The sequence below is a fragment of the Hippocampus zosterae genome, chromosome 4, assembly GCF_025434085.1.
Source record: "Hippocampus zosterae strain Florida chromosome 4, ASM2543408v3, whole genome shotgun sequence".
Classification (NCBI taxonomy): Eukaryota; Metazoa; Chordata; class Actinopteri; order Syngnathiformes; family Syngnathidae; genus Hippocampus; species Hippocampus zosterae.
Window position 1 is genome coordinate 17,822,677 of NC_067454.1, and position 10,887 is coordinate 17,833,563.

Consider the following 10,887-nt stretch of genomic DNA (forward strand, 5'->3'; position numbering starts at 1 on the left):
GCAAATCTTGATTCTAAGATCAGTCTTGAGATGCCAGGAATCAATGATACGAACATGTTTGCCAAGTTTTTCATCAAGAAAAATTACGATTTAAACACCACGTTCGTAAGTTTTGTAATGAACCGTTTCGTCAATCCGTCAAGAATTCAGTCCGACTACACGCGCGCCAGAAGAGACCTCTCTCCTAAGATGGCCGACCATTGACGATGCTGCCGACTCTGTCTCGAGCCATCTAAGCCTTCTCATCTATATCTATGATTACAAACGCCTGCACTGCATTGAGAGACACGATGGAGAAGCGAGAGGCGATCCAATAGCGACATCTAGTGACGAAAGATGGGCTGTGGCGCCTCTTTGCCACCCTGACACACCATCTCCTCCCCATCGCCGCAAAACACAGCACAGGCCGGCCAACTATTCCTCTCTCAACGAGGATAACAAGGACTATCACCATGTCTGATATGGAGGACGATTTCATGTGTGACGATGAAGAGGACTACGACCTGGTATTTCCATCTAAAATTACCCAACGCCTGCCTTTTATCTTTGATAGAACTGGAAATCAGCGATAGTGCGGGCTAGCTGGCGTTAGCCTCGTAGTTAGCTTGCTGGGCTAATATCGTGTACGAGTTGGCCACACACACTTAGTGCTAGAGAGTTGACTAACCCCGCAGGGTAGTTTAGTCAAGCTTGCATGCATTCTGTAGACCCTCTGATTGGAATCTCTGCATTACAGCGGTGAATTAGCAAATACGTGGGCTAACTTTAGCAGACGCTTGTAGTAGCAGAATTAGAATACCACAAGAAGAGATCATGTTATGCTTTGCTTCCCTATACTTGTGTTACAATAACGCTATGCTAGCAATTGTAACTGTTGGAGTTTTTCATAGTGCACATGTGATAACATCCAGGAATACTCAGAAGACAGCAATTCAGAGCCAAATGTTGACCTGGAGAACCAGTACTACAACTCCAAAGCATTGAAGGAGGATGATCCCAAAGCAGCACTCAGCAGTTTCCAGAAGGTGGAGTGCTCCTCAACTCAATGTTTTTTGCTATTTTTACACACATAATTTTATTCATACTATTTACTGTCATGTTTTCATCATCAGGTGTTGGAATTAGAAGGCGAGAAAGGCGAATGGGGATTCAAAGCGCTGAAACAAATGATTAAAATAAACTTTAAGCTGGTAAATAACATCACACTGATCCATAACATACAGTTGATATTGCTGTGGCCGCTCTGAATAATTGTTGTGATTTGTCTTACTGCAGACTAATTTCCCAGAGATGATGAATAGATACAAACAGTTACTGACGTACATAAGAAGTGCAGTCACAAGGAACTACTCAGAAAAGTCCATCAACTCCATTCTGGACTACATCTCAACTTCCAAACAGGTGCAATTCATATCTATGGAAACAACCTTATCTGACAGTTAAATATGCTGTCATGAGATATAAGTGACCCAACTAATGATTATATCAAGATGTGAGCTGTAATTTGGATATTTTTTGTTTTGCTCTGACCTATGAACATAATTTGAGATACGACCTTGTCGACTTGTCTTCATATCTCTTTTAAATTTTCAGATCATGCTCGTGTTATACTGCCCCTGTTGGCCAATGTGTGCACGCCAATAGGAGAAGCACCAGTCCCATGAAATTAAACCCTTAAAAACGGCTTAATTCTTTCCGTTCTATTTAATTCTATCTATTCCTATATGGTTTTGTTAAGTACAATATTGTAGAGTCGTATTTATCTTGTTGAAAATACCCATGTACAATTTTTTTTTGTGTTTTTCAGAGCCTGTAACAGATTAATGACATTTCCAGTAATTTCAATGGGGATAGATGTTTTGAGTTACAAATGGGGGGTCATGGAGGCAATCAAAATTTCAAGGCAACATTGTTGATGTTTCTCTGTTATATTCTAAAGTGTGTTTCCTGTGTTACCAGATGGATTTACTACAAGAGTTTTATGAAACGACTCTGGAAGCTTTAAAAGATGCAAAAAACGACAGACTTTGGTTTAAAACCAACACAAAGGTTATTCTGAATCTCAACATTATAATACTTTACATTAGTACTACAATAAGTGAACTTTAATGTGTTGTTTTGTCACTAGCTGGGGAAGTTGTACCTGGAGAGAGAAGAATATGGAAAACTGCAGAAGATCCTGAGGCAATTACACCAGTCTTGCCAGGTAACCCAACATTGACCACCCAAGAGCTATTTATGACATGGTTGCAAGCCTTAGTCACTGAAGAGAAATTCATTTTGGCATGTAGAATTGCATCAGCTTCCAACTGTCTTCCAAAACATGTTATCATATTTTTTGACCGCCAGATAATAATAAATAGACTTAATCCATGTCTACAACAACACGGGGTAATATAAAAATATATGTCCTCTTTCCTCCAAGAGTCCATCAATTCTCTGAACCGCTTATCCTTGTCCAGCATAACATTAACACAGCATTTACAAACTGTGCCTTTGTAACGATGAAGTTAAAATGTTATGCACCTAAAAGTTCATTAAAACTTGCACCAATATCAATGTTTGAAAAGAAAGTTTTAAAAATATTACATGCAAATGTTTTTTTTTTTTTTTAACAGAGCAGTTAAATCCAGCTGAACTGTCCTCAACAAATGCACTACACTGGAGTAAAAAGGTTTACGTTATTGTAACATCAATTTAGGATGAATATTGATTAATTTATTTGCTTGAAAGTAGGAGAACCCCAAAGTGCCAATTTGGAGAGTCACTTGGTTAGTTTAGTGATTGTAGTTGGTCGTGAGGGGAGTGCAGTGACTAGTTGTGGCCCACAATGCCTTTTGAAAGGAATTCAAGAGGTTTTAAAAGATAACGTGACCATATAGCCCCCTTCCTCAACTGGCGGACCGCGATCCACGACCGGACCGCCGACGTCCTCTGTCCGGACCGCCGACCTCCTCTGTCCGGACCCTCGCCAAATTGTATAAAATAATAAATTATAAAGTGATTTTTACTTTATACATTTTCTATTTTTGGACTATAATCTGCGCATTACCGCGATCGCTTGTTAAAATTATCCGTTGTATTATTTGCGTGCACGAACAGATGTATTGCAGAGGACGCAGCAGCGCGACTGTGTGTATAAGGTTTGACGAACTGGAGACGGAGGCATGTCGGCGATAAAGATGCGCTGATTGGCTCCTCTGAAGGTGTGCCCATACATCGGCGTCACGCATTCAAAATGGATGATTGTGTCAGGAAACAGACGCATGCGCGACGCCACAGTGTGCTCACAGCTTCAACACAGGAGAGCCACACACAGACAATTAGACAAGACGAATCGTGGGACGTTTCGATTGTGTGCAGTTTTGCTCCCGTCTACCGGGGGATCTTTGCAGCTGTTTAACAGCAGAACACCGCAACATGTTAAATGAACATCCCAATGGCGTCCTCAAATAATATTTGCATGCCTCAGACATTGTATTCACCTTTAGTGGAAGAACAGCACTGCACATTCCTGTGCTCCCTTGTGTCAGTATTTAAAATGGTTCTTAAATCCTCTTCTGATATATTTTTCAATGATTTTAGAGGGGATGTGAAAGGGGGAATTGTACAAATGAAAATAATTTTTGTTTTCATTTTTAGTATTTATTTTGGTAAAATGAATATTTTGTTTTGCTTTTGTTAAATTAAGGGAAAAAAGACAACTACTGTTTAACAAAGTTAAAGTAAAAAATGTCTTATTTCCCTAAAAGGGCTATTTCTATTATTAAGCAGGCACAACTTAACAAAATAAAAGAGTTCCTCTGCCTCAACACAATGCCTCTCATTATTTGCTGTGTACTAGCAAAGTGAATAATTGTTATTGGTTGGTTGTGAGGAGTGTTGATTTGTATAAGCTTGGCTTGACCATACTAAATGGGCATATAGCTCTGCTCCCCATGATCACCGTGCATGGGACCGGACCTTGGTCTTATAAAAAAAAAAAAAGTGGACCGACAGCATTTCTAGTTGAGGACCACTGCCATATAGTAACATGTTGCTTTGTCCTCCGTTTGATTGGACGAAGATTTTTCTTGTTCTGCATATTTTTTAAGTTAGTGTAGATGCAGCCTTACTTGTCTTCTTTTCTCGCTTGCCACAGACAGACGATGGCGAGGATGACCTCAAGAAAGGCACGCAGTTGTTGGAGATCTACGCTCTGGAAATTCAGATGTACACAGCCCAAAAAAACAACAAGAAATTGAAAGCCCTGTACGAGCAATCACTCCACATAAAATCTGCCATTCCTCATCCACTTATAATGGGCGTTATCCGAGGTAAGCAGTCGTTGTATTCAGCAACATCTGCATCGCATGTAAAAAAGGCTTCTTTCTGATGAATGATGTGTGCTTGATTGGTCCCGTGAACAGAATGCGGCGGCAAAATGCATCTGAGAGAGGGGGAGTTTGAAAAAGCTCACACAGATTTCTTTGAGGCCTTTAAAAACTATGACGAGTCAGGAAGCCCCCGAAGGACGACATGTTTGAAGTATTTAGTGCTCGCCAACATGCTAATGAAGTCGGGAATCAACCCTTTTGACTCGCAAGAGGTGTGATGTTTCACTTACTCCACCTTTTATCATTTTTCTTGGTGTTTGTTTTTCTTTTGTCTTGAAAGCAGAATTGTACATCCTTTGTTAAAAAGCTAATGTTTCCTTTTGTTTACCTCTCAAAAGGCCAAACCATACAAAAATGATCCAGAGATATTAGCAATGACAAATTTAGTAAGGTAAGAATGTTTTGTATTTGGATTCAGTCCGTGTTCTTCATCTCTTAAACTCATATGCAGTATGTTCACATATTTCTTGAAACATCACACATATTTGCAGTTTGGAATTTGCTGAAAAAGTCATCTGGTGATATTTTGATGACAAGTACCAAGTACTGTAGTGCCTTGATTTATGAATCAAATTCATTCTGTGACCACGTTGGTTTTAACTTAAATCTCTCAAATCGCATTCCCCATATAAACGAATGGCAATGTCATGAATCCCTACCAGCCCCACATTGTGCACATTCTGATGTGTGTGGCTTGGTCACCAGGGGGCAGTATAATATACACATGCAGAAGCCAATGAAGAAGAATTTCACTACTAAGTGACTCAGTAAACAGAAACACTACACAACACTGTCTTTTTTTCATATTGCTGTCATGTGAGAAAAACATCAATTTTTGTCATTTGTTTATTTTTTATTTTTGTTTTTTACATTAATAGTATGTCGGCATTTCAGACATCCCGTTTATGTATACATTTTTCAAAAATTATATAAATGGACATGTTTTTCACAGGACTGCAAGGACATGATAAAAAATGCATGCCTGTGGGACTGAACAATTAATTCAATTAATATCGACATCCAAATGTAGTAGAAGTGCAATTTTCTAATTGCAAATGCTGTCATTTGGGGGGAAGAGACTGCTTGATATTCGTAGGCTTCTGAATATTTTATTTATGTTTTTATTGATTGATATGTTCAGTGCTGAAGTGCACTCCACATGTTTACATAACATTGTTGAAACATAAAAAGTTACAGTGATAAAGCCACGTATTCGCATTTTTCTTGTCATCTGATTTATGGTTCAGTGACTTATGTTTATGCCACACTTTGGTCAAAGCTATCGTAGTGAATGCCTAAAAGACTGCAAGTCAACGTTTTTTGTAAGTTCACAACTCTCGAGTAGATAAATGTATTTAATATTTTTGTATAATAAATCCGGTATTGTTTACTGTAATGCAGATTAATTTATTGCTTGTGTATGTTAAAAACATGGGAAGAGGATTTTGAAAAAAACTAATTGTGTACAAAATTGCAATATTGAAGGGGCGGGGGGGGGGGGAGTAAGCCAAATTATTTTTCATAGTCAACATTTGTTGCTTTGCTGTTTGTTTAAATATCTGACGTTTCAAGCGTTGTAACACCACAACATCCATGCTGGTTTCGTAAGCTCATCTATGGCATTAACCGAAACGTATATTCCTAAGTCAAGTTGGGAATAGCAATAAAAAGATTGAAGAAGTTTTGAAATGAGTTCAGTTGAGTTTGCTCCCAACATCGAGCGTTTTTACATTCTATTGAACTTTTGCTCCCATGTCAAAGCAGCAAATCGGCAAAACTATTAATTTAGGTCACTCATGAATCAAGGCACCAACTCTAATGTTGAAGTGAATTTGGAAATTTCCATTTAGACATAAATAGTGCTTTGCTGGCATCTTGTGGCAACAAAAGTTAAATACAATCCTACGCTACTGTACGTAAATTATATACTACACATTATGTTATATTCATGCAACTGTTGCATGAACAGAAAGTATGAGAAAATGCCCTTGAAAGTGTGAAATGAATAGTGTTAGTATTTTTTTAGTGTTTTTCTATTTTGGATCAAGATTGACGGCTATCAAGATGTATTTTGTGTGTGGAGTTTTTATAACATTGATTCTTTCTCCCACCAGCGCCTATCAGAACAATGACATCACTGAATTTGAGAAAATCTTGAAAACAAATCACAGTAACATAATGGACGACCCCTTTATCAGAGAGCACATAGAGGGTGAGTGGCGACTGTGACTGGTGGTGGTTGCTGTACACATGCACTAAGAATATCTTGAATGCAGTCATGTCTTTTTTTTTCACTTACTTTTTTGCAGAGCTGCTGCGCAATATTAGAACTCAAGTACTTATCAAACTCATCAAACCATATACAAGAATACACATCCCTTTCATTTCGAAGGTAAGACTATTGGATCACATCATTTTGTGTTTTACCCATCCCTATCCAGTCAAACCTCAGTTTTCGAACGTCTCTGTTCTCGACCAAATTGGTTTTCGACCAGAGAATTCGAGATTTTTACGCCTCGGATTACGACCGAAAACCGGTTTTCGACCATACTGACCAAACCCGAATACGCCACTTGACTCCTCTCGGCTTCCTTACACGAGTAAGTGACGCTTCCTTGTATAGCGTTCATTGTGAGCAGACATGTTTGTTGTGATTTATGCAAATCTGACTATTTTTTTATGTTATTTCTGCATAGTGTCTTAGCCCGTAACGTGGGCTGATAAAATAGTTTCGCATTTCGAACAAATCGCTTTTCGAACAGCCTTCTGGAATGAATAATGATCGAAAACCGAGGTATGACTGTGTATGTATTTATGTTTCTATATCAAAACATTCTCCCATGTAATAATAGAAATAGCAGCACAGTGGTCTAGTGCAAGTGTCTCCGTGGTGCCACGCAGTTTGCCATATGGCCAAAAGCACTTTCAAGAATCCCATGGTTTATTTATTTATTTAGCCGTATGATATTCCTTAAGTGATACCAACTATTAAAATGAAAAAAAAAATGGAAGAAAACAATGTGGTCTAATACCAGTCACCAGTTGGTGTGTTTTCCTGACAGTGACTGCTCCTCTTGACGTTTTATATCCAGTCTGTATGTTGATGCTGTACTTGCATTGGTGTCCACATATGGAAGATGCCTCATTCCGATTGGAGCTATTCAATTCCATGTGTCCTTTTGTATTCCTGCCGTCATTACGGTTTGCTGCCATGATGGCAAATGCACATCTGTGATAATGTGGGCTATACTGGAGCCGCCTGCTGTCAGTCGACTGTCATACCTGTAAATTCAAACCAAATTTAATTTCCATCTACTTGGTAACCTGCAGATTGACAACTGCCTCTTTGCTTTGTTTTTCAGGAGCTGAATATCGATGTTTGTGATGTGGAGAGTCTGCTGGTGCAGTGTATTTTGGATAAGTATGCGTCATTTATTTTTGCTTGCTGCACCATATAAATATGTAATTGCATCACCTAGGGCTGGGCAATAATTCAAAATAAAAATCACGATTGACACCTGATTCCTCTGGCATTCTGCGTGCTGTAGGCAGAGGCGACAGTATGATGTTAGATTTGTTCCACAATTACAAGCACCTACAACGGTTTGGTCAACTGTAAAGCATGCGCCCAAAGAGAGCATGAGTTCACCATGCCAACATTGTATGAACAACAATGAAGCTTAATGTAATCAATGGTATCAACTGTGGGGTATTGCGTCTTCTGTAAAAGATATTAATAGTGGCACTGCTGGAGACATGTCCGCTTTTAAAACCACCAGCTTGAACTATTGATTATATACATCCATCCATTTTCTGATCCGCTTATCTTCACAAGGGTCGCAGGGGGTGCTGGAGCCTATCCCATCCGTCTTTGGGCAGTAGGTGGGGGGAACCCTGAACTGGTTGCCAGCCAGCTATTCCAAAATCCCATGTTAACACTCATTTAAAGAATGAACGTATTTTTCCTCCAGGGGTGCGTACCAGTAGTTTGAAACAAGCGAAGAGTGGAAGCATGTAACATGCTATGCATCAAAAATGCTTCATGTGCTAAAAAACAATTTTACATTTAATTCCCATGGTCTCCATGTATAGCGGATATCAGAAGACTATACACTCTAGAGTATACTATTCAAATGCCATTTGTTTGGTGAAATGAAAACAAAGATGCCTTTTGTGACAGCACTCAATCTTTTTCGGTAGCAGTGTATCAGTGTGGCACTTTTGGATGTGACGATATTTACGACTTTTATTTTGCAAAAACGATTCAAATCTGTCACATTGCGAGGGCATCTCCTGTGCACTGCCCTCTTCAGATCACTTTACAAATGTTTGACGGAACTGCTCATTATTCCCGCGACCTTGATTGACAAAGGCCCCAGTTCCAGCTGAAGAAAAACAGGCCTACCCTAAGCATGATGCTGTCTCCTCCATGCAAGCATGATGCTGCTCTTCCCAATAAGTCTCGCATTGTAAACAGAAAGTTCTGAAAGGATTTATCTTGGGCTCATTGATCATGTCACAAAAACCTGGCATTTTGAATGGGGGTGTGTTGACTTTTGCTGTCGAACGTATCTCAAAGTGAAAGAGTCTTCATGCTCTGACCTGATTGGATACAACTTTATTGTCAAACGTGTTGTGTGTGCGTGTGTGTGTGTGTGTGTATGTGATTTCTTGATGAATGCATTTTCCTGCAGCGCATAGCCGTTCCTTAACATGTGTTTGTGTCGTTCTCAGCACAATCCACGGGCGAATCGATCAAGTCAACCAGCTACTAGAACTCGACTACCAGAAAAGGGGAGGGGCTCGCTACACAGCTTTAGACAAATGGACTAATCAGCTGAACTCTCTCAACCAGGCCATTGTGAGCAAGCTCACATGATGCCAACGAAAAATCAAGAGACAAGGAAAATGGCATGTTTGAATACATCCAGCAAATATGCTTCCGTGCTTCGGAGATGAGCGAGACGCCACACGTTTTGAAAAACGCCACCGATTTTCAAGAAGAGCCCCGAGAATGTGTTGTTTTGTCCTGACAAGAGGAAATCACTGACACTGTTGTTTTTCATATACCAGATTGGCAGATCCTTCCATGTGCAGATATATTGGTTGTACAAATGTGTATGAGAAGACAAACACAGTATTTTAATGTATACTGTTGCCTCTTGGTAATAAAAACCTGTCAGCACTTAATAGATTGAACTTGGAAATTGAGTATTTGCATCATGACAAGAGAAACCTAGCTATGAAAAGCCCTTGGGGCATTGTCAGGTTCATAATTTAATATGACAAATATACCTACATCGGGCATTTATTCGATATTGAGTTGAAGGTCCATGTATGCATGCTACCAGTACTACAAATGGTTTCAACATTCCGCTAGTCGTACTCGTAGCACACAGTCATCAACTAGTGCGCAGTATTGTCTTAATTTTAACCTGTAGTTGTCCTACCAATAAGGACTAATAGGTAGCATGTGGATTTTACGATAGACGATATGACTGAGTGGAAAGTGGCTGTCTTGCAACCCAGAGGTTCTGGGTTCAATCTCTAGCTCTTGTGACCATGTCGATGTGTCCTTGAATAAGATACTGAACGCTCAGTTGCTCCTGTTCCTGCATCATCAGAAAGTGAATGACAAGTCGGCGTGAAGGGCTTTGAGTGCCTTGTTGGTGAAAAATTGCAAAACAAGTGAAAGGCTATTTACCATTTAAGATAGACAGTATTACAAGCATCAAATAAATGCGATACAGATTTAAGTTCATGTGCTAGTACAGTCTTTGTTCTCACCAGTAGAAATGGTCAAATGGCGTTATGGCAAGTTGTTTGATCATTATTTACAACGCACTAGTTTTTGTTCACCATTCAGTGAGCACTCTAGTCAGACATCAAATAAATGTTCACATGGCTTGTTGCAAAGCTGTTTCAGCATTGTTTGATACTGGCCAAATAATTTCTGGGTACATGGGACCTTAAATAGGATATCAAGGATATTGAAAAAAAGCTTTGCCAGACCTCAATTAATGTTGATCGCAAGTGGCAGCCTTTCTACTAGCTCCAAGTGTTTTTAAATGTAGTTTTACTATGGATTGACACTATGGGTGAATAAAGTATCTAATCCCAGTGGAAAAGCCTATAAGAACAACTGAACTTTAGCATGAGTTTGAATGTGCTTGGTTCATTTTGAGCTCCAAGTTCACTTTTACTTGCCCCAGGTGCGTTAATTAAGATTAAGATATCCTTTATTTGTTCCGCAATGGGGAAATTACAATCAGAATTCAGAAAGGAAAAACGCTGGGTAGGGAAAGGGAAAAATATAAAGTGGAAAAAGTTGAAACATATTTTATATTATTTTTTTAAAAGATCACAAAAACATGCCCTTTGAACAGGGGGCGTGTGAACTTTTACATTCATCATACTGTACCTAGTTTGTCTGACGTCACGTATTAAAGCGAGCATGCCTCAATGACGCGGTCGCCTAGCGTATTCCAGCCAATGGGAGCGTGGCTGGGCC

The 10,887-nt window shown here is 39.4% G+C and overlaps 1 protein-coding gene across 5 annotated transcripts; it reads left to right on the top strand.

Moving 5' to 3' along the window:
* The first annotated feature begins 332 nt into the window (after positions 1-332).
* Positions 333-9,566, top strand: cops2 (COP9 signalosome subunit 2). Of its 5 annotated transcripts, XR_007962118.1 has the most exons (15): positions 333-506; positions 891-1,025; positions 1,113-1,190; positions 1,276-1,401; positions 1,960-2,049; positions 2,129-2,206; positions 4,142-4,316; positions 4,410-4,588; positions 4,715-4,767; positions 6,491-6,588; positions 6,686-6,768; positions 6,872-6,976; positions 7,073-7,170; positions 7,739-7,797; positions 9,111-9,285. XR_007962118.1 is itself a non-coding variant. In XM_052063405.1 (14 exons), exons 1-14 carry the CDS (start codon positions 453-455, stop codon positions 9,253-9,255), a joined length of 1,458 nt encoding a protein of 485 aa, XP_051919365.1. In that variant the 5' UTR covers positions 333-452; the 3' UTR covers positions 9,256-9,566. The 5 variants fall into 5 exon arrangements, 4 of the variants coding, with proteins under 4 accessions (XP_051919365.1, XP_051919366.1, XP_051919368.1 ...); XM_052063405.1 differs by lacking the exon at positions 7,073-7,170 and having other exon boundaries at positions 9,111-9,566; XM_052063406.1 differs by lacking the exon at positions 7,073-7,170 and having other exon boundaries at positions 334-506; positions 912-1,025; positions 9,111-9,566.
* The last annotated feature ends 1,321 nt before the right edge of the window (positions 9,567-10,887 follow it).

Coding starts and splice junctions, on each gene's coding strand:
- cops2 (XM_052063405.1), top strand. CDS start 453: ATGTCTGATATGGAGGACGATTTCATGTGTGACGATGAAGAGGACTAC. Junction 1,026..1,112: donor CACTCAGCAGTTTCCAGAAG/GTGGAGTGCTCC, acceptor TTTCATCATCAG/GTGTTGGAATTAGAAGGCGA. Junction 6,589..6,685: donor TATCAGAGAGCACATAGAGG/GTGAGTGGCGAC, acceptor ACTTTTTTGCAG/AGCTGCTGCGCAATATTAGA.